We start from the raw sequence: 14,812 nt of genomic DNA, 5'->3' as shown, positions 1-14,812 counted from the left end.
GAAAGGTCTCCTGAAAATGAATAACTTTTACTTGTTTTGACTGGAAATTAAATAAATGAAGCTGATTTCTGATGTGCGCAGTTTTGAACCCCCAGTCCCTATGGTGTGCTGTAGGTGGGGGGTATGCATGTCTGACTGGACACTCATGCTTTTTTACCAGTGGTCTTATGAAGTGGGGCAACATGGTGGAAATGTGCTGACTGACCAAAATGTGGTGGGGGTGGAGGACAAGAATGGGGCTCACAGGCTTACTGTGTGTGTGTAAAGATCAAGCACATTGCGGCTGCTGCATTGGAATGCTAGACACACTCATTCTAGTAAAAATCTGTGTGTAACAGCAGCTGAATCTTTCTTAATGAACACGGCGCTCTGCTCTGCACAGCTCGTCCTCCCTGACTGTAAACGGTCTTGCGAAGAAATGGGAGAGTGGAGAACGCTGACCCAGATAACAGAGATGAATACATGAGGATTGCAAAATGAAGTGTGGTTGTAATATAGTATTAAATTTAATACCAGCTTACAAGATCAGCTCAGTTTTGAATGGCATTTATCAATAGTCTAGTCTAGTGTCAGAGTATTTGTAATTTTCTTTGCCCATATCTGCCCCATTAAGTAAATGGATTCTTCAAATGGAAGCTATTTTTTTCATATGTATGTAATACACAGCTGCGTGACATTTTAAAGATCATCGTTGATTTGACTCATGAAGAAAAATCTTGCTTCTTTTTTCTTTTTTCCAACATTTGTCTTTTCCTCTTTACTTGCTCTCCCTTTTTTTTTTTTAGCCCCTCCTCCACCTCCCGTCCCGAGTCATGTGACACTGACGCTCTTGCTCTCTCACACTTACTCATGCGCTCCCCCTCTCTCTCCCTCTCTCTCTCGCTCTCTCGCACTCACATCAAACCCTTTGTTCTCCAGACGCCGCCCAGGCCGCGTTTGCCAGGCAGCAGAAGAACCGTCGTCTCCTCGGCCCTGGAGTGATCTTAGAAGTGCAAGAAGCCTGAAGTGTAGTGTCTTATAATTACCCACCTGACCTGTAAATAGTAAATTTCCACCAACCCTTTACTGTAGCTTTTCCTGTAATGATCTTTTTACCCCTTATTGTGTTACTGTGTGTATGTGCTGCTCAGTCTGTGCGCGTATATTTTTCCTCCCAGCTTTGATGTGTGCAGTGATCTCCCACAAGTGATCAGTGCAGACTTGATTTCCTGTTTTCTTTTTACTTCACAGCATTGTTTAGTCATTTCCTGAAAGAGAGGGCTCAGGGGGTGTGTGTGTGTGTGCGCGCGCGCGTTTGTGTGTCAGAGGGAGGAGCTTTGCGTGCAGGCTCATGTGTGGTGGACACTGAAGTGTGTTTAAATTATGTCTGAAGGACAGAGACTTGCACAGGTTATAGCCAGCTAGTTCACAATACTAGACACGTGTAGCAAATGACAAGCTGGCTATAAAAGCTGTAGACAAAACCTTATGATGGTTGCTGCTATCAGCGTTAGGAAGCTGTTTCATTGCGTATTGCTTGTTGTATGCTGAACACGAATACTGTAAGGAGTATACTAAGCAGTAATAATCTTAACCATTATTTGTCAGGGCAGCATGTATAAAAAATGTACATACTGAACTGTTTTGGGTAGCGCTGTAGCCTCACAGCAAGGAGGGCCTGGGTTCGATTCCCTGGCCGGGTGACCATGGTCCTCTCTGTGTGGAGTTTGCATGTTCTCCCCGTGCCTGCATGGGTTTCCTCCGGGTTCTCCGGTTTCCTTCGCATTCCTCCCACAGTCCAAAGACATGCAGTTAGGGCGATTGGTCATGCTAAATCGCCCCTAGGTGTGTGTGTGTGTGATTGTGTATGTCTGTCTGCCCTGCGATGGACTGGCGACATGTCCAGGGTGTATCTTGCCTTCTGCCCAATGACAGCTGGGATAGGCTCCAGCACTAATAATATTAACACCATTATTATTATTATTATTATTATTATTGTTATTATTATTATTATTGTTACTATTATTATTATTATTATTATTATTAATAATAATAATAATAATAATAATAATAATAATAATAATAATAATATTATGTTGTGCATAAGTGCCCAACTCATCGTTTTTTTGCAGCCAGGATTAGCGTGTCCCTTTCTGCTTTGCAAAGCATTTTGGGATAACGGTACCATTAAGTTGAGTATACCCAATGTTGGCACTTGTGAATATACCAAGTACTCTCAAAACAGTGTTATATTATTTTATATAATAAGAACATGACAGAAGTGTGAATATTTTGTCCAACACCAGTTATTAGCTTTAATTTATGATTAGCTTCACAAAAAAACTCAGAGGTGTCACATTTTCTGCCGTTCTCCACGCCACCGTCATTTACATTTGATTAAGGCACTTGACTTCAAGGGGGAGCAGGTTAGACTTCAAGGGGAAGCAGGTCAGCCACCTGGTAATGTCCCTGGAATGGCTGAGGAGGGCACGCTGCTTTTATCATTTCCTTCTAAGTGACCATTTCCACAAGATCCCAAGGACCTCCTTGCTCTAACTGATATAAGTTGCCATGTTGTGTACCATATACTATATAGGACTAAATGATACTGATAAAGTGCCATATCAAGATTATGTTGTGGTGTATTGTGATTGCAGTACGTCTTGCATTGTATTAAAAAACACGCTTGTGAATCACTGATGCATTGAAACTTGTCCTGTGGTGTTTTTGACCACAGAATTTGCTGGTTGGAATTCTTGAGAAGTGCCATGGAAAATCTCTTTCTGTTTAAATCATTCTTGAGATTAGTGTTTATTATTTCCTTTGGAGGGTCTTAGACAACTAATTACTTAATAGTTGGTTAAATGTGGTAGGAAAACACACCTTGGCATATTCAAGAGGGAAACTGAAGCAAGGGTCTGATGTGAGGTCTCTTATAAACATTGCCAAGTTGCTCACTGTTTTTCTCCTTCGTGAGTCAGCTTCCTCTGTGTTTCATATGCACCAGCTTAGTATAGGCACAGCAATGAATAAGTAAGAGCAGTTTTGAATTGGGCTCACTGTGTGTACCAAGATCCATAGTAGTTTTTTGTGTTGATTATTATAGGCAATTCATTTGTCTTATGATGTGGATTGGTTATATTTTTATACTGGTTTTGTGAACATGAATTAAAACCTGGCTTGCAGTATTAAGTGTTTCACCGTGTATGTGACATTTAGTCTGGTCTTAGGCTTAATTTGGTTGTGGACAACTGCCTGTCTAGGTTCTTGAGGATATATGTTTAAGTAAACTGCAGTGTATTTCTAAGTGAAACGCAATATTAGGGAGCATCTCTGATCTGACTGAGCGGTTTTTGCTTGATGACCATTGGGGGTGCTGGCATGATAAATATTGCTTAATATTTGCTGGACATGAGCTAAAAGTAAATGTCACTTTTAGGTTGACTTGTAGCTAATAATAGTCAGTAAACAAGTCAAAGTTTTGAACCCCAATCTGTCTCTTTTCAACAGCAGTTTCTGTAGCACAGTGACAGCAGGAATCACATTCAAGGCTGACATCTGATGTTTGAATTCCTGGATAGACAATGATTTTAGAAATCTTGTGTGGTGACTTGCAGTATATGTGAGGTCTTTTATAAACATTGTGTATCAGTTGCAATTGTAAGATGGCGCCCACCGTGGCAGACGTCTTTGTGTGTTCCTCCTGCAACCAATGCTATTTATTATTTATTTTAACTTTAGTATTTATTTTAAATGTACAGTATTCCTATGGTATAGTTAGTTACAGTAGAGATGCACTCCTGGAGATTGCACTCCTGAAGTTCGTCATGAACTTACCTTTAGCCTTTCAGACTTCAACTTTCTTTCGTGCTTGCACTCCACCAGCACCAGCCAACAAGGACCAGCAGCACTGGCCTCGGGTGAGCGGTGCAGTCGACGAACTGAGCAACCAAAGTGGAAGCGGGGCAAGAGAGTTGGGCTACATGCTAGGCTAAAGGCTAGGGCTACGTGGCCACCGCTACCTAGCTTTTTGCTTTTTAATGTTTGCTCCCTCAAAAACAAGCTGGATGAGCTGACAAGCAGAATAACAACTCCGCATGAGATCAGAGAGTGCTGTGCTCTTATTCTCACAGAAATCTGGCTCTTGGACAGCACGCCAGACTCATCAATCCAGTTAGAAATGCACTCCGTCCACTGCGGGGACCGCACTGCAGCATTGGGGGAAGACAAAGGTGGAGGTGTCTGCATCTACGTGAACAGCAGCATACAGCATACAGGCAACTCCTCAAGCAAGCACTTAGTGAGTAAAATTATCAAAGTGTGGAATGAAGAAACTGATGTGCTTCAGGACTGCTTTGACACTACAAACTGTACTATTGATCTGGAGGAATATGCTTCTGGGGTGATGGGCTACATCAGCAGCTACATTGAAAGCACTGTTCCTTCAAAGCGTTGCAGAAAATACCCCAGCCCGAAACCTTGGATAAATGGTGGAGTTCGGTCCATGCTACGTGCTCGCCATGCTGAATTTCTTTCAGGCAACGCTGAAGACTACAAAAGGACCAAATATAACCTGCGTATATCGATCAGAGAGGCCTAGAGACAGTACAGGCTGAAGATGGAGGGCTACTACACCACCGCAGACTCCTGACGCATGTGGCAAGGACTGCAGCACATCACCAACTACCAACAGACGAGCAGGGTGGTCACAAAAAGCCACACTACATTTCCTGATGAGCTGAATGAGTTCTATGCTCGCTTCAAGGCCCTCATCCCTGGTGGACTGGGAGACACTATGGCCAAGGAGAGCATGCAGAACACATTGCTCACTGTTACATCAGTGGATGTGTGTGTGCAGGACCTTGAAGAGAGTAAACCCACGGAGAACAGCCAGCCCAGACATCTCTGGGCGTGCACTCAGGGTTTGCTCATCAGAACTGGCTGACGTGTTTGTGGACGTTCAATCTGTCCACTGTGCAAGCTTTTGTGCCATCCCACTTCAAGACCACCACCATCATGCTCCTCCCAAAGAAAAGCCCTGTTGTGCTCACCCCAATCATGATGATGTGCTTTGAGAGAATAGTCATGACTCATCCAGGAGACCATTCCAAACACTATAGATCCTCTTCAGTTTGCATACCATCGGAAACGGTCCACAGACGATGCATTCAACACTGCCCTTCGCACAGCCCTCACACCTGGAGGGCAAGGACACGTATGTCAGAATGCTCTTCATTGACAGCTCAGTATTTAACATGGCCATCCCATATAAACTCTCAAAGCTCATCACCCTTGGATGGACACCTGCTTTCTGCAACTGTGTGCTGCACTTTCTAACAGACAGACCCCAGTCAGTCAGAGTCGGCAGCTGCACATTTAACACAAGAACAGTGAGCACAGGGGTCCCCCAGGCTGTGTGCTGAACCCCCTTCTCTATATGCTTTTCACATACGAATGCGTGGCCTCCCAGAACACCACCAGCATCGTCAAATTTGCTGATGATACTACAGTCATTGGACTGATTACTGGTGGGGATGAGACAGAATACAGGAAGTAGATGGTTGAGTTGGTGGCCTGGTGTTATGACAGCAATCATTCTTTGAATACAGACAAGACCAAGGAAATGATTGTTGATCCAAGGAGCGAGTTGGAGCTGCATACACCCCTGTACATAGGTGAGACAGAGGTGGAGAGGGTGAAAAACCTTCAAATTCCTTGGCATCCACATCAGTGAAGATCTCACCTGGTCTCACAACACACACCTCATCCTCAGGAAGTCCCAGCAGCGATTGTACTTTCTGAGAAGGCTGTGGAAATTTGACATGCCAGCCGAAATTCTCAGTGCCTTCTACAGGAGTATGATCAAGAGTGTTCTTTCCAGCTCCATCATGGTCTGGTATGGAAACTGCACTGCTCAGGACAGAAAGGCTCTCCAGCGTGTGATCAAAACTGGACAGTCCATCTAAGGACACTTATCGCACCAGGGTCATCAGGAGGGCCCACATCATCATCAGGGACAGTACACACCCCAGCACAGACTCTTCACACTCCTACCTTCAGGCAGACGTCCAGGACTACAAGACTGACAAACCGTTTCTATTCACAGGCCATCAGACTTGTGAACACCTAACTCACTACCTTTTACCCCGCTCCCATTCTGAACGGGTTTAACTATTGGCCGACCTTGCACTGTACTGCTGCTGTCAAAACACTGTTTACATCTGTTACTTCCAACATACACTTTATGAACCATACTTGCATACTTGGACATATGCACATTCAATTTAAATTTTTTTCAACTTTGCACATATGACTACTTTTTACTGTCTATTTTCTAATCTATTTTTTCTATTTTCCTATTTTTTTTTTCTAAGATTATATTTGGTGAATGGAGGAACAGCAAAGTAAGAATTTCATTGTACAGTGTAACTGCCTGTTTCTGCTGTGCATATGACAGTAAACTATTGAATCTTGAATGTTTGCATAGACTAGCATGTACGGGCAAAGCTAAGATTTAGCCTCTACAGGCAGCTCTGTCTACACAATTTAAAACAGAAAGCTGTTTCATTTAAAACGCACTGCTCACAGAGTACAGATAAAAAGAAACAATGCAGCTGAGAAACTGAGCAGCCTAACGCTATACACTGTAGCTAAAAGCCAGATGGACACACACACAGCCTATTTTACGAAAAATCTGTTGTATAATTCAGATAATTAAAGTGATTATAATTTGATTAATTCACATGATTGACATTTTTACTGTATTTTTACAGTTAGATTTGTTTTTCTGTGAGCAAGATTGGGATTGGTGTGTGTGTGGGTGTGTGTGTTTGCTTATTAAAGAGAGAGAGTGATTGTGGCCACTTCCTGCCTCCTTCCTGCTTCCTGTGAGAGCTTCCTGTTCCTGGATGAAAAACTCGAGCCTTCAATGCTGCTGACGTTTTTACACACTCTGTCGGGACCATCTGCGCTTCTTCAGTATCACTGCTGCGCACACACACTCCTCCCTTTCATACATCAAATCTTTGTCTCCAACACATAGACATTTATTCATGTCATTTAGATTCTCTCCCTCTCTCTCCTGCAGTTGTTCTTGTGCAGTGTCAGGAAATGGCCATGCAGATGCCCCACATGTATGACCCCTATGACACTAAATGTCCACGTGTTTTGTAGACAACTCCTCATCCAGCGTTTCCTTCAAATTCAAGGGTAATAATTGGGGGTTTGGCCCCTCTTTGCTGCAGGAACAACCTCTTCTGAGGACGCTTTACATTAGATGTTGGAACATTTGCTGCAATTATTTGATTTCTTCTGGACGTGCATTAGTGAGGTCAGGCACTCATCCCAGCAGAGGTATAGAATGGTGCTTTTTGCTCCAGAGAACAGTTTTGTAGTCCTCTAGCTGAAGCTTAGCATTGGGCATGGTGACCTCATGTTCATGTTTGGCTGTTCCATAGCATCACATTCTTTTGGTCGGTTCTTTTCTATAAGGGTTTTACAAACTGCATGCATGCAGTTGAGTGTGTTTGTCAGCAGTTTGTGCCCATTAAAATGAGCTCAGTTCACTTATTTGAAGGGGCATCTGGATAGATAAACCTCACTCTGACTTTAATTTCAGTAGCCTAAATGAAATGATTTTGTTCTTTCAGCTTAAAAAATGGAAAAAGAAATGTTTTAAAGAATGGAAAAATGTTTTACAAAACCAAAAACCCCTTGCATACAAAGTGCAGCCAATTTATGCTTCTTTCCCCTGTTGCCCTTTGTGGCCAACTGCATGTACTGCAGCTCTATGAGCATATTTTTATGGTAAAATTCTCAACTGAAAAATATGCCACTCTACAAAGAGAGAGAGGGAGGAAAACATTTGTTCAAGCCAGCAGGAAAATTTGCCAGAAAATTCCAACCTGCAGAAAGATGGTCATAAATTCCATAGTTCCTTTAATGATCTGTAGCTGGGTTCATACAGTACTGCCTCTTTTTTGTGTGTAAGAGGAAGAATATTACTGACCTGTGTTGTACTTCACTCATTACTTTAAAGGAGTGTCTCAACCAAATGTATAACATGGCTAACAATGGCAATCAATGACCGGGAGCCAGTAACCAACCATTTGCATAATGCTAACTGTGGAGGCTATTAACTGTTGTTCACTCGTAGTGATGTTAGTATTTCTGAATGAGCTATTCCTGTAATCAGTGTAGTCATAGATGTGGTGGGTCATCATGACTCTGCAATAATGTTTGTGTGTGGAGGCAATTGAATGGCCCCTCTCGCTCTCGCTCGCTCGCTCTCATGCGCTCTCGTGCTCTAAATTCAGTTCTCTCAGTGCTGATTGTTTCCACCAACAGAAGCGCTTCTTCCTCTTTTATATGAACCTTAAACTGAGAAATATGGATTGCCAAACTTTCATTTGGCCTTTGTGTGCAAGTGTAATGCTGATGAAGTCTTTGTTCACTGTTGCATGTTTGAGAGAAGAGCGATCAAATACATGCTACACATTAAATCTCTCTTCAGTGTAATATTGTGCTCTCTCTCTCTCTGGTGGCACTGCACAGTGTAGACAAAACACTGTTGCTGGGTAGGGACTGCAACAAAATGCATTCGTCAATGTTTGATGAGAACTGATCAATTTTGACGGAAAAAGAAAGCGTTATGGTTAAAATAACAAAAACCTCAAATGGGGGTAGAGTGGTGTGGGGAATGGAAAATAAGCAAGTTACAAATCAAAACCACTAAGAATTATAGGTGGCTTCAGCCCAGATCTACAATATTTTTGCTATTTAAGCTTGTGGTTTTCTGCTGTTTAAGTAGTGTGATATTTGAGAATAAAAATAAAAATCTAATGTATGAATAAATATCAGAAGGTATTGGCAGTTATTAGAATATTTGCCCTTTTTTTGTGCTGACATACTGAGGAAGGTGATGTTGCGTTGCATTGCATCCTATTTTAAAGCTTGCTGTAAGCCATGATTGGATAGTAATGCCTCTTCCCCTTTGAGAGAAACGCATTCACTCAACCACTACAGTGCACTGAGAGGGCTAAGAAAGAGGGAAATGTAAAGGACTGATGTAAAGAACCTGTTTGGTTTGACCTGGCTGTATTGATTCATGTTCTCCATAGGTGGGAAAAGACAGAGGAGAAAGAAAGCAGGAGAGAGAGAGAGATTTGTTAAGGAAAGTTCTCTTGAGGCTGATCGGAGTGCATGCACGTTCCCAGTGCGCTAGTTACCTTACCGTACTCATCGAGAGAAGAAGAGAGAGGGTTATGTAAGGATGAATGTTTTTCCTCTTGGTTTTTGCTAGAGATTAATCAGTACCAATGCTGGGAATGGGTACTAGTATGCATGTACAATGCTGCACTAATAAACACAGTAAATGAGAGTCTGAGCACACACACACACACACACTTAACTCTGTTTGACTGAATATAACAGGTGAAGTATAGACGTTAACAGGGTTATGGTTTTGTAAAATAGACTGTAGAAAGACTGTATTGTCTTTGTGCATCACTGCCAGCTTTCAGCTTCCGTGCACAGCATTAGCAGCGCTGCTCAGTATCTCCTCGCTCAGTACTCGGAGTGCAGCGTGTTATTTTGACAAACAGATTTATTTTAAATTATTCATGGACGGAACATTTCGCATATCATGGATAAAGTATTTTTATACGGTGTGATAAATAGTAGGTTTTTTTTTCCGTGCTTGATGATGTACTCAAATATGTGGAATAAGTCACTAAAGAACAAGATTTCTAAAGTCACACGGCTTTAGAGGACATTCAGCACAACCAGCCAAAAGAAAAGACTTGACACATAAACCCACATCTATGTTTTGTTGTTAAGGTACGTTGCGCTCATTTACACTATTTAACAACTATTTAATTATAAGTAGGTTACACTGGTGTTGGACTTCTTTTAAGATAACTTGTTTTCAGTTGATCAAAGAAATCTACAGGATATTTCACACATCCCCATGGTTTACTTGTACTCTGTCAGGGAAAAAACAGTATTGATTTGTCCTAAGTGCTTGCTTTTTTTTTTTTTTGTTTGTTTGTTTGTTTTTATTTTTGTTTATCTTTTTTTAACCTTTTTTGTTTCCCCCCAGTACTTTTACACAAGTGTTGTCTTATAGCTATTTTCTCTCTTGCTCTCCCTCCCTCAGTCACCCTCTCTCCCTCTCCCTTCCTCCCCTCTCTGAGTCATGGCAGGTTTGGTGAGGTCACTGTGCTCGCAGTGTGTTTACTGCCACTCTTTTGCAATCATATATTTTGGAGGACGTGAGCACACTTCTACCGCTTTGCGTTGTCTGTTCCAGGCAGTACCGAACCTCCTGTACTTGCACAAGCGCTCTGAGGCTGATGGCAGAGCCAGCTTGGCCACAGCAGGCTGCGATACCAGAGATTGGAGCACTACAGTGTTTTTCAACATAATCTTCTGCATTTGTAGCCCTTGGCTGTTTTCCATGACCAGTAATATTGAAGCATTTCTATGTGCTTGGAAAAGAACAGAAAAACTGTTGCAGTAGGACTTACAATAGAAGCCATGGGGCAGTTGCTGAATTCAGTCAGTAGGTTTTTTTTTGATGTATGTATTTTTGTTGTATTTTTTCATGAATACTTCAATGGCCATTTGCTACAGATGCAGCAGATAGAGAATAGGTTAAAAAATGCTTATTCCCTGTTGCATTATCCTGAAATTGTCACTGAGGCAAATTGGTGTGGCAATAGTAATATGTCACTTGTTCATGCATGTCTGTCAATAATCTAGCATGGATGTTGCATTCCAAGCACACATTCTCAGTCATTAAACCTCTCTCTTTTCTTTGTGTTTCTCTCTAGTTGGAGGAGGGCTGAGGGACGTTATGCTGTAGATCGAGCTTCCATCATCAGTCACTGGAACTGGCTTCAGGCCCACGTCTCTGACCTGGAGTATCGCATCCGCCAGCAGACTGACATCTACCGCCAGATCCGTGCTAACAAGGTCAGAAAAAGACTCTATGCTCACAGGCACACATACAGTCCTCTCACATTAATTAATGCTCAAATTCTTTCACTTTCTCAGATACAGACATGCATGTGTTTCTTTCTCTTTGTCACTCTCGCGCACACTGCACCCCACACTTTACACACTTTAAAGTGAGATTTCACACCTCTGCCTCAGTGTTGGAGAGTGGATGTCAGCCTGCTCTCTGCAGCAGAGAGTCTGTGCTGCTCACCATCCTAGCATTCATGCTTGCTGTGTCTTTGTGGTAGTCAAAGAAGATTTTTTCAGCATGTCTTTGCCTGGTTCATAATTACAGTTTCATATTTTTCTAGTAACCCGTAAACACAATAACCTCTATCAGTCATTGATTCCACATCACAGCTAAACCCTGTTTACACCTGGTCATTTCATATGACTTTCATCTGGATTGAAACCTAATACAGTTTTAACCACATTCATTCACACCTTAATTCTGTGTTTCTGCTTAGTCAGATCAGATTTCTGTGTGGCAATATGCAAATCGGCTCATGATCATGAACCAATAGCCTGTTGTGTTCCTTGTTTTTTCTATGTTCAGAGAGAATTTAAGTCAGAGTTGCCACGTTGAAAATGATTAATTTCCTTAAACTGGCTTTACACCAGTGTACAAGTCAGCTGTTAAGAGTAATTAACCTCCTGTTATTGCGATCATGAACCATGTGTGCTAAAATGTAAAATATTGTAGTGAGACTGTGACGACAAGGTGAATTATTAACCAAACTTGTACTGTAATTTAACAAAAGGCTGCTGGATCGCATTTACACTTCAATAACATCTGGCTAAAATGAACTAAGACCATCTAATTAAGTGGCTTGAGCAATCAGATTTGAATCTATTTTAAATGTGTCTCAGTTCATTTTTACTCTCATTTTTTGTGCATAATCTCTGTCTGGATTTAATTCTGGTAGTCAAGATGCATGAAACAACCAGGTGTGAATGGGTCCTTGTTTTGGTATAAATTCAGTGTTGTTTTTAATAATACACTATGAAAATGTGACTGGAGGAATGGACTGCAGAAAAAATATTTTCTCCAGATTGTCATTTAAACATTTTAATCTAGCATTTCAAAATCAGTACAGATGAATTACCACCTTCAGACTGATTAATCAGTGCATATTTTACCCCTCTACAACAAAGAGTAGTGGAATATCAAATCTTTGTTTACTGCAAGTCATTGTAACTGTAAATGTGGGCAGCGTATTGGTGAGTAAAACAGGAATGGGCATTATGATTGTCATATTAAAGTGTCCATGAGTTAAATAAAAATTTTGCTTAGCCAAGGAGAAGAAAAATTCTGATTGTGAGGCTTGTTGAAGTAACATTAGCCATGCTTACATGCAGCCTAATAATCTGTTAATAATCTAATATCTTAATCGGAATAGAATACGTCCATGTAAACACCTCAGTCGTAATAGTCTAATCCGATTGAGGCCATTCGGATTACAATTTCTATCTGATTACGAGGTGGGGAAACCTCTGAATAATCTGTTAAATAGAAGAATAATAGCCATGTAAATGCCTGAATCTGATTAGACTCCAATCAGAACGTGTAAGTGCGTTCTGCGCATGTGTGTTGTGTCACAGAAACTGGTCTGCAGAGGAGACTGTTTATGCTCAGAGCACGATAGCATCCTCTCGCCGCTTCATGTGAAGTAAATTTTTCTGAGTCTGACATCAGTTTAGAGATTAAAAACACAAGCGCACCAACTGGAAACTGGACCTCATGTGATGTTCGCTGTCATGGTAACGTTTACTCTAAGCGCTACTCCACGCATGTGCGTCATTGTATCAGACTACTTATAGTGAGCATGTAAATGAAGATGTTCCATCAGACAGTTGAATAGAGTGAGCATATAAACACCTGTTAGAATCTGTAATCGGATTGTATTCAGTCGGTTTCGCAAAAGTCTTTGCATGTAAACGTAGCTATTGAAAACAGTGTAGAAGTCCCATACTTCACAGCACATCCTTGCCCTCATGTCATAAGTCATAAAAGCTTAGTGTGATGGAGTCCATTTACTTAATTTGCAGATAGCAAGTAAAAATTTCTGAAACCACTGTTCATTTAATTTCCACTCAAAACAGCCATTAAGCAAAAATTATCCAAAAAAAAAAACTCATCTGAATAAAACATTTTCAGTATTATATCTCCACCCTTTGCCTTTTGTAATGATGTACGGCATCCCTACACATTACCATCTAAGTAACCTGTGTGTGCATACTTACCTGTTGTAATTGGGCACTGTTCATACTTACCTGTGGGGTTCTAAAAGAGTACCTATGGGTTAGCTCTGCTTATACTTACCTGGGTGAGTTCATCCTCTGTAGAAAGGGAGGGGGCTGGTGGACCTACATGAACGGGGAAAATGTGCATTATTAATTGTGCTGGTGTTATAATGTACTGCTGAGGTTTTATTGGACATTGGGACTATGTTTGATTTTACCTTTGCCCATGTTTATTGTTTATTGTACTTTTTGTGTATATACTGGTCATGTAACTTACCTGTTATCAAACATGGTATGTTCAGGGGAGGTGCTTAGCATATAAATACCTACCTGATATGGAGGTTGGGGGAGAGGTTGGATGGCTGACACTGAGCTAGACTGTGGTAGACAGTCTATCCATTGTTTGTGACTTTCATGACTTTGTAGTCATTTAGTCTTAATCCTCTGATGAGAGGCTATTTGTTTTTTTGTTTGTTTATTATTTTTTTGTCTTGCGCGCTTGTAAATACTTGCACTGTTGTGGTGGAAATAAATTCACACTCTAAAGGATCCTCTACTTTCCTGCATTTTTTACATTCTGCTCATCCCGTGCCCAAGGCTAATCGCCCAACACTACCCATAAAGTGTATTTTGTGGATACCAATCCGGTAGACATGACACGCACTTTATCACACCTTTATTACAGCTCCATTGTTTTTAGATAACTTTTCAGTTTATCAAAGAAATCTACAGGATATTTTTCTACTCCCCCCAGAATTTAGTCGTAGAAGTTTGTTGTTTTCTTCTTGTTGTGATGCATTCTAGTGGTTTGATGCAAGTTCTTGTCAGTAAATACTGTGTACAAGACTTACTTTGCAGTGCATACTAGAAGTGCATAGATTTGTATTGTATATTGAAATCATTTAAACTGTTAGTCCTACCCGTAATATTTAAAATCAGATGACCACACTGCTGCCCTGGGCCGTGAGCGTAAAGATCAGCATCAATATCTAATGTGCTTTTTCGTTTTCCTCTGCAGGGCCCAGTTGTACTGGGGGAGAGTTCAGTGTGCGAGTCAGTAGCAGAGGACAGTGGCTTGTCAAGGACAGACACCATCTCCTGGCCTGCCTCACAGGTACAACAAAAAGAGCACTTGTTTGCACGGGACACACTTACTGCTGCAGTATAAACACAACAAGCTTTTTCTTTTATGAAAATCGTTTTATCTTTATGCCTCTGAACAGTCACTTCTGGGAAATCAGATTGAGAAATCTTGCTCTGAATGCTGACTTTTTTTTTTTCATTGAACTTCAGAACAGATTTTATTTGAATCATCTTTTTTCATTTAATCACAGGGCATCTGCTGGCATGTTGTTTCTGTGCTGATCTCTTTTCATGCAAAGTGCCAGCCCTCTGGTGCCTTCTTTGAGTGATGGAAATCTGCAGAGAACTGACTAACATGCCATCCCTATCATAAGCCAAATTTTTAGTTTTAAAATGATAACTTCATATGAAGGGTTAGTGTTCTGAATGTATAAATGTACAATAATATTGCTAGATTTTATTCTACATTTTTTGTTGCTTCATTTCTCTTGACAAAGGGCAACAGTGA

General features: G+C 41.1%; 1 protein-coding gene across 4 annotated transcripts in view; it reads left to right on the top strand.

The window, feature by feature from the left end:
* Positions 1 to 14,812, top strand: part of kansl1b (KAT8 regulatory NSL complex subunit 1b) — a 70,844-nt gene that overhangs the window by 38,340 nt on the left and 17,692 nt on the right. For all 4 annotated transcript variants that reach the window (XM_017717352.1, XM_017717354.2, XM_017717355.2 and 1 more), the window contains 2 exons: positions 10,812 to 10,953; positions 14,240 to 14,335. In XM_017717352.1, the coding sequence (XP_017572841.1) occupies positions 10,812 to 10,953; positions 14,240 to 14,335 (238 nt within the window). The remainder of the gene's footprint in view (positions 1 to 10,811; positions 10,954 to 14,239; positions 14,336 to 14,812) is intronic.

The sequence above is a fragment of the Pygocentrus nattereri genome, chromosome 1, assembly GCF_015220715.1.
Source record: "Pygocentrus nattereri isolate fPygNat1 chromosome 1, fPygNat1.pri, whole genome shotgun sequence".
Lineage (NCBI taxonomy): Eukaryota > Metazoa > Chordata > Actinopteri > Characiformes > Serrasalmidae > Pygocentrus > Pygocentrus nattereri.
Note: the sequence above shows the minus strand (reverse complement) of the source record. Positions and strands in the feature narration are given on the sequence as shown.